Source organism: Canis lupus, chromosome 1 (assembly GCF_048164855.1).
Source record: "Canis lupus baileyi chromosome 1, mCanLup2.hap1, whole genome shotgun sequence".
In the NCBI taxonomy this organism is placed as follows: Eukaryota; Metazoa; Chordata; class Mammalia; order Carnivora; family Canidae; genus Canis; species Canis lupus.
Genome location: NC_132838.1, coordinates 49,463,798 through 49,478,011, shown reverse-complemented (window position 1 = coordinate 49,478,011; position 14,214 = coordinate 49,463,798). Strand labels below are relative to the sequence as shown.

At 44.2% G+C, this 14,214-nt stretch overlaps 1 protein-coding gene across 1 annotated transcript in view; it reads right to left on the bottom strand.

Annotated features, from left to right (window-relative positions):
* FNDC1 (fibronectin type III domain containing 1) overlaps positions 1-14,214 on the bottom strand; it is a 101,245-nt gene that overhangs the window by 29,427 nt on the left and 57,604 nt on the right. The window contains exons 10-14 of the mRNA XM_072829562.1: positions 13,534-13,722; positions 9,164-11,854; positions 7,374-7,474; positions 5,102-5,213; positions 3,749-4,165 (exon numbers count right to left, since the gene is read on the bottom strand). Coding sequence (XP_072685663.1) covers positions 3,749-4,165; positions 5,102-5,213; positions 7,374-7,474; positions 9,164-11,854; positions 13,534-13,722 — 3,510 coding nt within the window. The remainder of the gene's footprint in view (positions 1-3,748; positions 4,166-5,101; positions 5,214-7,373; positions 7,475-9,163; positions 11,855-13,533; positions 13,723-14,214) is intronic.

Here is a 14,214-nt window from a genome sequence, read left to right as displayed (position 1 = left end):
TCTCTCTCTGTGTCTCTCATGAATAAATAAATAAAATCTTTTAAAAAATAAAATAAAAATAAAATGTGTATGGAACTACAAAATACCCTGAATAGCTAAAGCAATCTTGAAAAAGAAAAGCAAGGCTGGAGACAACAGTATTCTGGACTTCAGAGTTGTCTTAATCAAAACAGTATGGTACTGGCACAAAATAGATACATAGATCAATAGAACAGAATAGGAAATCCAGAAATAAGCCCACAATCATATGGTCAATTAATCTTTGACAAAGCAGGAAAAACTATCCAATGAGAAAAAGACAGTTTCTTCAACAAATGGTGTTAAGAAAACTGGACAGCAACATGCAAAAGAATAAAACTGGACCACTTTCTTACACCACACACAAAAAGTAAATTCAAATGGATAAATGACCTAAATTTGAGATCTGAAAGCATAAATATCCTAGGAAAGAACATAGATAATAATTTCTCTGACATTGGTCATAGTAACTTTTTTTCTAGAAACGTCCCCTGAGGTAAGGGAAACCAAAGCAAACATAAACTACTGGGACTACATCAAAATAAAAAGCTTCTGCACAGCAAAGGAAACAATCAACAAAACTAAAAGGCAACCTATGGAATGGGAGAAGATATTAGCAAATGACATATCTGATAAAGGGTTAGTACCTAAGATATATAAAGAACTTCTACAACTCAACACCAAAAGAAATCCAATCAAGAGATGGGCAGAAGACATGAACAGACATTTCTCCAAAGAAGACATCCAGATGGCTAGCAGACCCATGAAAAGATGCTCATGATCACTTATCATCAAGGAAATGCAAATCAAAACCACAATGAGATATCACCCCACACCTGTCAGAATGGCTAAAATAAAAAACACAAGAAACACAGGATGTGGCCAGGATGTGGAGAAAAAGGAACCCTCGTGTACTGTTGGTGGGAATGCAAGCTGGTTAAAAATAGAAGGACTCTACAATCCTGCAATTGCAATGCTGGGTACAATCCTGCAATTGCAATACTGGGTATCTACCCAAAGAATACAAAACTAATTCAAAGGGATGCATGCACCATTATGTTTACAGCAGCATTATTTACAATAGCCTGGTACCCTGCTGGTGGGAATGTATAATGGTGCAGCCACTAAGGAAAACAGGTTAGCTGTTCCTCCCAAAGTTAAACACAGAGTTACCATTGGACACAGAAACTCTCTTACCAAGTATATGCCCCCAGATAATTGAAAATGGTGTTTTAAAAAATTGTACACACTTCTCATAGCAGCATTATTATTACAGCCAAAAGGGGAAAACAACCCAAATGTCCAATCAATAAATGGATAACCAATAAATGGATAAAATGTACTTTACCCACACAACAGAATATTAATCAGCAGTAAAAAGAATAATGTACAGATCTGTTTTACAACATGGATGAAACTTGAATACAAATCAGGCTAAGTGAAAGAAGCCAGATATCTTGTAGGATTCCATTTATATGAAATGTCCAGAATAGACAAACCCATAGAGACAGAAAGTGGATTCGTGGTTTCCCAGGCATTAGGAGGAGGAGGGAATGAGGAACGGCAGCTGATGGATATGGGGCTTCTTTTAGGGTGATGAAATTGTTCAAGAATTTGATGGTGGTGATGGCTGCACAACTCAGTGAAAATACTAAAAACCACTAAACTGTACACTTCAGAAGGGCGAACTTTATGGTATGTGAATTAAATCTCAAAACTATAATTTAAAAATTTTAAAATAACTATGATTAGAATTAATACAAGAAAGAAAATAAATTTGTTAATGGAGCAGCATAAATAAAAAAGGGAGATCAGCCATATGGAATATTTTTTAAAATAATAATTATCGTACATCATAACATTATATAAAGATTATATGTTCCTCTCCGTGAATTTACTTTTTTCCCAAGACTTTGTATTGATTTGTACTCATTTTGAAAATGCTGCCTAGAGGCAAATTAATAATTAACATTTGGCTACTAATTGGGCCTGGGCTCGGGAAGTGAAAGGATGACATAAGTGAAGTGAAAAACATAACCATATATCATGATTTCCCCCTCAAAAAAAAAGAAGAAACAAAAATACCAATAAAAACATGGACTTTCATGCCAAATAAAAGTCCAAAAATCCGAAGTAAATGAAAAGAAGATGCCATAAGCCCTCCATAAATATAGACCAAAGAAAATGCAAAATATTCATAATGGTTATAATTCAATCCAAATCCAATATAGTTACTCTTCTGTTTGCAATTATTAAATAAATAATTGTTCCAATTATACTTAGATTAAAAAAAAAAAAAAAACAACACATCAATGTATGTAGAAGTAAAACGTCAAGGGAAGCACATAATATTTTCATACCAGAAATCCAAAGGTAAATTCCAATTCGTGCTCACTGGAGAAAATGATAGTGTGCGAATCTTCTTCACGATGGCCCTCCTATCAGCATGTTTCCTTGTCCTTTGGTGTCAATTTTTAGATGTGTCCAATGTTCCTGTTTATTTGGGGCTTTTCTGTGAGAAGACTGACTTCAAACAGAATTCCCATTTTGAATACAGCATTCAAGTTCAAGCTTATTACAGTCAACAGGGCTGCGTAAAGAATTCTGGGCGTGCAAAATGATTCCTGAAACGAAGCACCTTCACTCTGTATCAGCTTAAAAAGACGTAAGTTTCACAGCCTACATTGTGATTCATTTCAACCTAAGGGAAAGAAGGTGAATTTGTCTCCTCCGAGCCTGACATAGATGCAAGATGACCTCTTCCAAAGCAGCCTGAACAGAGACTAAGCCTAAAAGATGATGACTTTGCAGCTCCACGATGACCCGGCCAAAGTGTCCTTGCTTCCATTCTTCAGGGGGTACTGGCCATTTTCAGCAGGAAGACCCGGCGGGGGCAGAGGACAGTCCTGACTGGGTGCCCCACAGCAAAGGAAATAGCACAGTCCTACCCTGCTGCCCCCAGAGGCCACCTATGCAAGGATTAGCATTTTGCAAAGGGAGAACTGATGGAGAAAGTGTTCAGCTGGCAAATGCACTTAGAACATTCTACTTTTCTTGGAACTCACAAGGAGCTTATTCAATGATCTGAACAGGGACACCTGGGTGGTTGGCTCAGTGGCTGACCATCTGCCTTTGGCTCAGGTCATGATCCCAGGGTCCCGGGATCAAGTCCCACTTTGGGCTCCCCGCAGGGAGCCTGCTTTTCCCTCTGCCTATGCCTCTGCCTCTCTCTCTGTGTCTCTCATGAATAAATAAATTTTAAAAAATGATCTGAACAATCCAACAGTAAGAAATCATTAACCTTGTTTAAATCTAATCACAGAATCTTCTTTTAAAATAAAATGACATGTTGAAATCTACAAATGTCTAGTAATGCACACTTGGGGAAACGCTAGTGTATACTCGTAATGTTTCACATTTTAGCTAAATTTTTGACGTGGGTTATGATAAGGGTTGCCAGATAAAACACAGGATGACCACTTACATCTGAATTTTAAATGAACAGCAGATAATTTTTCATATTAAGTATGTCCCCTGTCATACTTTTATTTGCTAAATCTGACCACCCTGGTTGTGACACAGGACCCCTGAACGAAGCTTGGGTGACTAGAAACGCCCCTAGTTGCCATCCTACTGTGCCCCCTCCTTACCCCTCCTGGAGCCTTTGGGACCTTACTCTGAAATGCTATATGCTAGTTGCTCAGGCCACCATGACAATGAAGGCTGTTACCTTCTTCAGGGTAGCACTCTGGGAGCCCACTGGAGCCCGTTATGAGGTTGCCATCTTCATCATGCCGTTCTAGGGTCCCAGGGGGACAAGTGGGAGTGGGGGTGGTGGGTTCAGGGGTGGTGGTGGTGGTGGTGGTGGTGGTGGTTGTCTGTGTAGTGGTTCGAATGGTGGTTGTTGGGCGCGTAGTGGTGGTCGTGCGGCGGGTGGTAGCAGTCGTTGGCCTCGGGGTCGTCGTGGTAGGTCGTGTGGTTGTGATGGGGGCACGGGTGGTTGTTTTGACAACCTCCAAGCCCACTAGAGGCTTCCCTCCAAGACTCAGAATAGGCTTATCCTGGGCACTGGCCAGGGGTTTGCCGTGCCGCCCCTGCCCAAAGAGGGGCAGGCCATCAGGGCTCACCACAGGGGTCCCTCCCAGATCTGAAACAAAATCAGACAAAAGCTATCTTTGGAAATCATCCAGAGAAAGTAAAAACCAACTGCAAAGCATCTTCTCAAAGTTTATGGCTTCTTAGATTTGAATCAGTAAAAAGCAAAGGAAATACTAAAAGCATATCCAGCAAGGGTAGCAGTATCTGCTGCGATCCAGAAATTTCTGGCCTTAGTATATTGTCCCTTACTCTGTATTACCTTAGATACTGTGTGAATATTTCATCAATATGCCCATTACCCTGAAACAGCTCTTAGTCTCTAGTCCGGAAAGTAATTCTTTCCTCCTCTTGACTCCTACAACTAAGGAGGAAGAGTGTTACATTGTACTCAGGGTGGCAAACTTAATCTGTCAAGGGCCAGAGAAGATAGAGGGCCAGATATTTTAAATTTCATGTCTCAGCCTCTCAATTCTGCCATTATAGGGGAAAAAAAGCATAGAGAATATACAAACAAATGAGTGTTTCTGTGTTCCAATACAACTTGGAATATGGATACAGAAATGTGAATTTCATAGAATTTTCACGTTACAAATATTATTATTCTTTGATTTTTTTTTTTTTTTTTTGCAATCATTTGAAAGTGCAAAAACTATTTTGAGCTCACAGACAGTACAAAAACAGGCAGCAGACAGGGTTTGGCCTTCATGCTGTCATTTGCTGACTCCTACTGCTCTACCCTGTCCTATCTCAAGAAGGAAGTCAAGCATCACCTTTTCTGGAGGGTGGAGTCTGTAGGGTGAGGTCTGTAGAAAGAGTAGAACTATAGCTGTATCAGGGAAAATGCTAAGCTCTTCCCCTTTGGGGTACTCCTTTCCATCTGGCTAAAAGTAACTGGATCAAGGGCCCCCATTAAAAGTGAGCAGGGGGTTGTTATTCCACAGCTAATTCAGAACACTTTTGTTGCCCTAAAACCATCCTCACTTACCCACAATAGTGCGACCGTCTCCTCCTAGTTTAATCCGAAGAGGATTTCCTTGTGAATCCTGGAGGTACCTTCCTTCTGCATTCAATACTAACCCACGATCGAGATCCACGACCTAAACCCATGACACAGATTACAGAATATTCTGAGCGTGAATCCACCTACACAAACATAGGCACGAAGCTTCCACAGAAGGAAACCATAACAGGAGTAAGAAACATTATTTTTGCCCACATCATTCACAAGGTTTAATAAGAACAAAGTGCAAAAGGGTCCCCTTTCATATGATAATTGCTTAGAGAATATATAAAGAATATATAAATTGAATATATAAATTGAGAATATATAAATTGTCTTAAGTTTCTCAAATAATGCAAAAGATGTTGAAAATACTGCTCTCATTTAGTATGCTGTGTGTAATGCTGAAAAGCAGCAAATAACTAAGTGGTCATCAGTGGAGGGAACGGATTAAATAAAATATGGCTCATCCATACAGTGGAATACTAGGGGCCAATGAGAAGGATTTGGAAATTCTGCATATATTGACATCCACTGCTATGGACTCATATTACGGACTGACCATTTTGCAGAATAAAAATATAATCAGGGTTGCTTGGGTGGCTCAATCAATTAAGCCTATGACTCTTGGTTTTAGCTCAGGTCATGATCTCGGCATCATGAGATCGAGCCCCATTTGGGCTCTGCACTCAGCACGGAGTCTACTTAGGGTTCTCTCTCTCTCTGAACTCTCTCTCTCAAATAAATAAATAAATAAAATCTTTAAAAATATTTTTTCATTTGTGTATATAACATATATTCATTTGTGTACGTAAGCTTAAAACTGCAAAGAAAAATAATCTAGATGGACATATCCCAAACTGTTAGCAGTGGTTCTCTCTGGGGAGTGGTTTGGGGTGTTTATTAGCTTAGAAATAATATTTTCCCTATATTTCTGAATTGTTTCAACTTCTTGACATGAACATGTATTGCTAGTGTATTAAAAACATGAAATGTTTCTGTCTGGCTGTTCATGTTGAAAACTGAAGTTGCTATAACAAAGACAATTTAATTTGTCATTAAATTGCCCAATACAGAATGCAGGCAAAAATTCCATATTCTAAGGAATTATAAAACTTTTGGGGTGGGGGAGAGAAGCTATTATTATCCCTGTTAGGGATAAGCTCATGCTCTACACTGGTGGTGTAATGAAAATTGCTTACAATGACATTTTGCTTTAATATACATTCTTCCTTTGTAAATTCCTGTTCCTTTGAGAAATGACAAAAATGTATCTTTTTATCAGTGACTAAAAATTTCCTGAAGTCTCTCAGTATGTCTTCCTAAAACTTACTGCCATAAACGGGAAGTTTTGACTGGGAATCCCTAGTCGTGATTCTCTGAAGAAATATTTTAAATCTGGTGAACATTTTAGTTGTTCTGCCCATTACCCTCTAACCTGCTAAAACAAACAAACAAACAAACCCTAAACAGCCCCAGGAAGTGAAAGTCATTTAGCTTAAACTATATAGAACACTAGCAGCTTTTTTTCAGCCAAACAACAATTGTTGGAAATATTCAAAAGGTGATCTGATAAAAACTGCCCATTTGATCCAGGGTTTTCTGGTTTGTTCATTTGCTTTTACCCTGCTTTCTTTTACAAAGGATTTGGGACAATTTACAGAAAAATGTGTATACACATTTGGCACCGCCTGCAGCCAGGGCGTGATTCTGGGGGCCCGGGATCGAGTCCCACATCGGGCTCCCTGCATGGTGCCTGCTTCTCCCTCTGCCTGTGTCTCTGCCTCTCTCTCTCTAGCTGTGTCTCTATGAATAAATAAATAAAATCTTTAAAAAAATATTTTAAAAAATGTGTATATTAGTTAATCAAATAATAAAAAAATAAAATAAAATGAAAGCTATCAAAGGTGGAGGAAAAGAAGTCCATTTGAGAGGCTAAGCATTGGGGCCCATGTAATTGCTGTGGGGTTGGAACATACATTTGTGTGATCTTCCTAACCAGTCAAAGCAAACAAGAAATAAAGGCCCACTTATCTTATTAGCTATGAGAAGAAAGCAAACCAATTACTCAGGAGAATAAAATAAAAGATCTTTCTGAGTACTGGAAGAAACAATATACAAGTATATTAATGTATGAGTGGTTAAAACTGGAGAAGAGAAACGAAAGACCATTTCATTTATTTCTACACAATGCCCACCATTTTTCTCTTCCCAGCAGCATGAAAACAACTGGTATGTGTAAAGAAGTTTACCCTACCCACTTTGTTCCTTGTGGGCCATTGATAATTCTTTGTCCACTTGGTTTTCCGTTACTACCAGGAAGCACTTTCCCTTCTACATTTGGACTGCCATTATAACCTACATGGCACACAAAACAAAACAATAGCAACAACAACAACAAAAAAAAACCAACAGAATCTGGTAAGTTCAACACTCCTGTAAAGTTGGCTTCATACCACACTCTAACTAGTAACATGTCATTTTGAACAGAAATACTAAACAGAATTTTAAACCAATAACTGGTATATATTAGATGACAGTCTTAAATCAGGACTTCTAAATACCAAATACGGACATCTATTAAAAGTACAATAAAGTCACAGTTTTCTGACAATATTGAGGAGAGGAGTCCAGCATAAGTAAATTTTCTCAATAAAGCTTAAGACGGTAGTGGCTATAGCATTATTTTAGCCAGTTGGAAGATAGAGGGAAGGAAGGTTAGAAGGATCAAGAAAACTATCTCTAAAATAGACTAGATGCTGTCCTGGTCTTCCCAGCAGCTTATACTAAACCCAACATCTATTTCTAGCTGAATCAGGTCCAATCATCAATCACCAAGTGTAAATGCTCAGTGCTGACTTCTGTGGGCCTGCTTGAGAAACGTTTGCTCAGAGCAAAGTAGAAGGTCCAGTTAGCTGTGCCTTCATTTGCTGCTCTTTCTGTTCCTAGCACCTGCCCTTCCTCTTTATCTCTGCATTTCTTATCTGTTTCAGTTAGTAGAGGTCTGTTCTGGAAGCACTGTGATCCAGCCCCACCCATGGCACAAAGTATTTGGGCTTTCTGACAACTATTTGTAGGTCAGAGACTTATTTTTCTTGCTCAAATCGTTAACAAAAATTAAATATTTATTGAATTCCTGCTATCTACAAGGGAATGTGGATTTTATATCTGTTATCAGGGTCTTAGGTTTGCTTAAAATAGTCCATTTTAAATAGAGAACTGACCTCTATACAGGACATTGTTCTATGTCTTTACATTGGGCTAAACTAATAACAAAGTACAGAGTAATAAACACTAATGCATTCATTCAACAATCTTCCATTAAGTACCAATAGCATGCAAAGAGAGTGCAAGGTGTCCCTAAACCAAACGCTGACTTGGAGTAGATACTGTAGATCCCTGGGGTCTCTAATTCATTGTGTCCTCAATGTAAGTCACACATCTGCCTCTTACTCCTCCGTGTGACAATCATCTTTAACATGCATTTTCTGGAGGCTTTAAATAACATTCGCTGATTGCAATGTCTAAGTAATTCACACCCAAGACGTGAGTTTAATCGCAGGGTATGTTGAGAGTTTTTACATGCAGAATCAACAAGAACAAAATCCAGCCTACACAGGTACCCACTTCCTTACTGTGGATTCTTTGAATATAGCCTGGCAGGTAAGCAACTAAAAATAACCTAAAACACAGGAACCCTAGTATGGCATCTGTGACTCCTTTTCACAGATTAAGAGCATATGTTCGTGAATTTAAAGAGGCAGTATGCGGTGGAGGAATGGCAGAGGACGGGAGGGCTGCAGCCCCGCCACATAGCTTGTCTGACTTCTGGAACCGCTCAGATCCCTGAGTCCTAGTCTCCTCCACTGAAAACCAGGACAAACAATGCAAGAGGTGGTTAAGAGGCCGAAATCCCCTTACATCTGTAAAGCTCTTCACGCAGTGCTTGGACACAGCAGACACTCCATAACATAAAATAAAAGCCTCCCTAGAATTGCCATGAACACTACTACTGAGAACCGCAGAGAGAGTTCAAAACGAAATTACCTTGTCTGGTGGGGGATCTGGCAGGCTGGCGCGAGAGAGGGTTCCGGAATCTCGAGTTCATCATGCGCTGGCGCAAGGACAGCATAGGGGTGGTGGAGGCATGGACGGGAGGGGCGCGGGTGGTGTACCGCACCCGGGCCGGGGTGCCCACGGTGGGGCTTGGCGTGGCAGGGCTGCGGTGGGGGTGTCTGGGCGGGGCGAGTGGGGCTCTCGGGGAGCTGCCAGGAGCGGGCGGAGGGGCGCGCTTCTCCTCCTGGGGGGGGCTCACCCTGGGAGGCGCGAGCACAAGGGCAGGGTCGGTCTTGTCCTTAGCGATGTTCCCATCCACATATTTGCTGCCCCTGGGGCTGGAGGAGGGCCACTTTGGAGCAGAGGAAGACAGGGGGTCCCCATCCTTTCCTCCTTTAAAAAACATCGTGCCTTCACCCTCCTCCTCTGCCGAGACCGACTGCTGAGATTTGGCGGTCAGGGGCTCCTTTTTGGACGGTGCGCCCTGGGAGGCGCGCTCGCTCTTGCCCGCAGCCTGGGGCCCGGCTCGGCCCGGGACCCGGGGGCGGGCAACGGGGTGCGGGCGGGGGCCGCCGGGCCTCAGCAGGGAGCCCGGGGGTCTGCGGAGGTGACTGTCGCCCGCGCCCCCCGCGGGAGCCTCTGGCTGCCGGTGCTTGGGAAGGGACAGGGTGGGATCCCTGGCCCGGGCCGGGTGTGCGGGCTCCCGGGCGCCTCGGGCCTCTGCTTCGACGCTGTCGTGGTGCTTTCCGACAGATCTGGCCTCTGGGTCCTCGTCCCGACTGTGGGGAGACGTGGGGAGCACCCCTCGGGAGCTCGCCGCGTGGGGGGACTCACTGCCCCTGGCTGCGTAGGGGTCCGAGAAGGAGGCGCTGTCCTGCGCCCGGGGGTGGGGACGCGCAGCCTGGGGCAGCTCGGGCTTGGGTTTGGACAGCGGGCGCCCCACGTCCTTGCTCTGGGGGCCGCGGGGCTGCGGCTGCGACGCGGAGACGGCGGGGGAAGGCTGCCCTTCGGGAGCGGCGGCCCCGGCACCCAGGCCCTGGCCGGGGGCCATCCTCTTGGGCACGCCGGGCCCGGGGTGGTGCTGGGACCGCGTCGCCGGCCGCCTAGCGGGGGCCAGGTGCGCCTTAGGGTAGCCGCCCTCCGCACCCACTTCTGTGCTCTGCTGGACGTCCAGCGCCTTGGCGGGCAGGGGCTTGCCCTGAGGATGCGCACCTGCCACAGGCCCCGCGGATTTGGGGTTCTCCGCCAAGGGCTCCTTCTGCTGAAGGCTCGCCCCTCTCTGTGGGCCTTTCCTTAGGTGGTCCACGGCCAGGGAGGCAGGCTGCCTGGAGGAGGAAGACACGTGGTCGTTTACCACGGTGGCAGGGAGTGGCTTCTCGTCTTCTGCTTCGCTCTCTGCAGCGACCCCGTGAGAATTCACCCTCGAGTGAACTCGGGGGGACACAGTGGATGGCGGGGAGCTAGAGGGATGCAACCGGGGTCCTCGGCCGCTGCCAAACCGGCTTGGATATCTCGTGTGGGCAGCAAAGGGCTTGTTTCTGAACAAATTGAAATGTCCAGAGACAGGCGACCCTGCCGGCAGCCGCGCCCGAGAGGTGGGGGCGGTGGCCTCAGCCTGCCTGCCTCTATCTTCCGTATCATTGTCACCATCGCCATCAGAGGCATCCTCTCCCTCAGAGCCCTGTGTCCTAGAGGAGAGACCAGAAGACGAGGAAGACCTGGACTGTGATGGCACGTTGGACTTGGCGGCTGCGGCGCCGTAACCATCCTTCCAGCCCCTGGACAGTGGAGCCCCGCGGTGTGGTTCGGTGGGTGGCAGCCGAGATGACCCTCCCTGGGGCGGAGAAAGTCTCGAGGGTGGGACTGAAGCACCCGAATTGTCCTCCCTGTCCCCCAAATGGGGTGCTCTCCGCGCGGGCAAGGCTGGTTTTGTGCCGTGGTGCACGGGGCTTCTGTCCCGCAGGGCGCTGGAGGTGGCCTGGCGGCTGGGCCACAGGGCCGGCCGGGCGTGGGAGGTGCTCTTGGGAGGCAGCCTCTGGGAGGCGGCGTCCTTGGGGTCCCGGGAGCCCGCGGCTGGCTCCTCCTCCTCTTGGCCCACCGAGTCATTGTCAGTGGAGCTGGGGGGCGGGTTGGTGGAGGGCCCCGCTGAAGGGCGGCGAGGGCTGCCTTCCATGCGTATGTGGGGTGCAGACGAGGCTGGGGCTGAAGGGGACACTCCTGGCCGAGGGTAAGAAGCCAGAGACGAGCTGCCCCTGTCGATGCCCTCCTTTCGGGGCAGCCCGGGTGTCTGCACCCTCACTGGGGTCCTCCCAGGAGCAAGGACCGAGGGTACAGATCTACTTGGCAGCCTCTGCTGTGGCTTCTGGTCTTGGGTCTCTGAGGGCAATGTTGGTGGGTCCCCCCGGGAATCCGGCTCCTCCTCATCAGTGATTTCTGTTGACTGCAGATCCAAACCTTCAGTCTTCTTAGGGTGAAGCTGGGGTTTTCTGGGCACCCCGCCGTTGGCCAGTATTTTGTTCTTCAAGTCAAGAAGAGGGTTCTTGACATTTCTGCCTCGGGGAGAAACAGGCAAATGAGTGTGTTTCGAGGAAGTGGGAGCTTTGGGAGAAGTCTCCGGCTTTTTAGATTTCCAGTTATCCTCTGGATGGGTCTTCTGCTGCACATCGGACTCACCAGAACTGGCTATAATAAATTTTAAAGATTTTAGCCGTCAAAAAAAAAAAAAAAAAAAAAAAAGAAAGCTGTGCAACATCAGGTGAGTATTTAAGAGGGCAGTGTGGAGGCATTTGTAATTAGTCATTATAATTAATAACTTCTCATTCTTTAGACATTGAATACATTTTCCAAATTATGGCAATCTTTTAAAGATCTTTTTTGCTTTAAGTAATGATACAGTCCCAGGAGATGTGTATTAGATTTCTATTAATGTAATCAAGTTATGTCACAGCTTATTATTTGCAGGAATTTTTCAAAGGAGTACTTTAAAGTGACCCATTGATTTTGTAAATGCAAAAATCTTATGTAGGATTTTCTTAATGTAACTGTCAGGATACTACAGATGTCTTAAGCCACTCTTAGCCATGTAGGGAAGAAATACACATAAGTTTGCTATAAAATGATGAATGTTAAATGATCTATACTTAAAAATAAATGGGGATGTGTTGTGTGTGATTTGCAAGTGATAGGGGAGCAACAAATACATAATTTGGGGGGCATTACAAAGAGTTCTCTCTTGCCCCTAACATGTCTGTACTTGTTTCCTCCTTCTTACTTAAAATTCCTTTAATAAAGTATACATTTGTAATCCCAAAATAAAGCTTAAGATTAAAAAGACTCCTGGGGTAGGCAGAGCATTATATTACATGTGCTCTATAATTTATCCTTTCCTGAGAGCAAGATTGAACCAGGGATGCTGTAAGAAGAGGGGAGTTTATATGGCAGTGGAGGACCCAGAGGAGCAAACCTCATCTATTCCAGTTTTTCCAGCACAGAACTGTATAATGTTGTGGTATACTGTGGATCCTCACAGCACACGGTTAGGGAGACAGCTACCAATATCTGATGTAAATATGGGGAAGCAGAAAAGAAAATACAGTCCAAAAATACCATGCTCCAATTTGGGAACTTATTAACCTGCTCAATCTTGATAGTTATCTTGATAATTTATATATATATATATATATATATATATATATATATATATATATATATATAAAACTCCAGTTATAAATGAGGTAACTGGAGTTCTGACTAAAGCTGCACTCCAAAATAATGGAATATAAATGAAAAATCTTAAGTGCTTTCTAGAAATTGAAAAGAGCTAACAATTAGGGCAGCCCCGGTGGCACAGCGGTTTGGCGCCGCCTGCAGCCTGGGGTGTGATCCTGGAGGTCCGGGATCGAGTCCCGCATCAGGCTCCCTGCATGGAGCCTGCTTCTCCCTCTCTCTCTGCCTGTGTCTCTGCCTCTCTCTCTCTCTCTGTGTCTATGAATAAATAAATAAAATCTTTAAAAAATTAAAAAAAAGAGCTAACAATTAAAAATGTCATGTGTATTATTACACCTGTAAAAATGTCCTTTCCCTGTCAGCATAAGCCCCAAATTACTCAGTGATATAAGATTAATCACATAATTGATACATTCATGTTACTGTAATACTGTAATAGTAATTCATGTGATAAGCAATCAATAATATTTTAGTCTCCAGGAAGACTAATTTCTAATGGGACAACAAAAATATTTTAGAACTCAACAGACAACTTTAGCCCAAAAAATCATCAACAGAGTATGATCAAAGTAACACACCACAATTAGCGGTAATGAAGAGAGACAGAGAAAGAGCCACAAACACATGATGCTTACTTGTTGGTATAGCGACAATGAAGGCTTTGGAGTGAGGCCCCAGTCCTCTCCTGTTTGCCGCCCGGATTTTGAAAAGATAGCGTTCCCCAGGCTGCAGACCATCCACTAGGGCAGAAGTAGTCTCTCCAGGATAGGTGAGGGACTTTGCTCCAAATGGTTTGAGAGCCGGGGCGTATGAAAGAATGTATTCTGAAATGATTTGGCAGACGGTTGGAAGGAGGAAAGTGAACACAGTCCTGTGTCCAGCAGACAGACTGTATGGGCAGGATGAATTAGAACGTGCATTACTAAAATTAATACTCTAGCAATGCACGCCAAGTCAGCAGCTGGAGCATAGAGACACGGTGGAAGGTGAACTAACATTCGTTCAGGCTACCAGACAGGGCCACGGAGGGAACCTGCTGGCAACTTTCCATTTTCAGCAAATTAAACATATGGAGCCCAGGAGGCCAGTCTTCATACAACATACCAAGACTATTTACACTGTGTCGGGAGTTTTTCTTCATTGTGCTTATTTACTAATTTACTATGTCAGCATTACTATAGCCCAAGTAGAAGAAGCTGCAGCAGATTTAACTGATGATGGTTGGAACTGAATCTGGAGAGCTGCCAACGCCTTTAGGACTCTCAGTGTATTGATCTGGGCTATTTTTCTTTGCACGTTAAGCCAGATAGATCTCA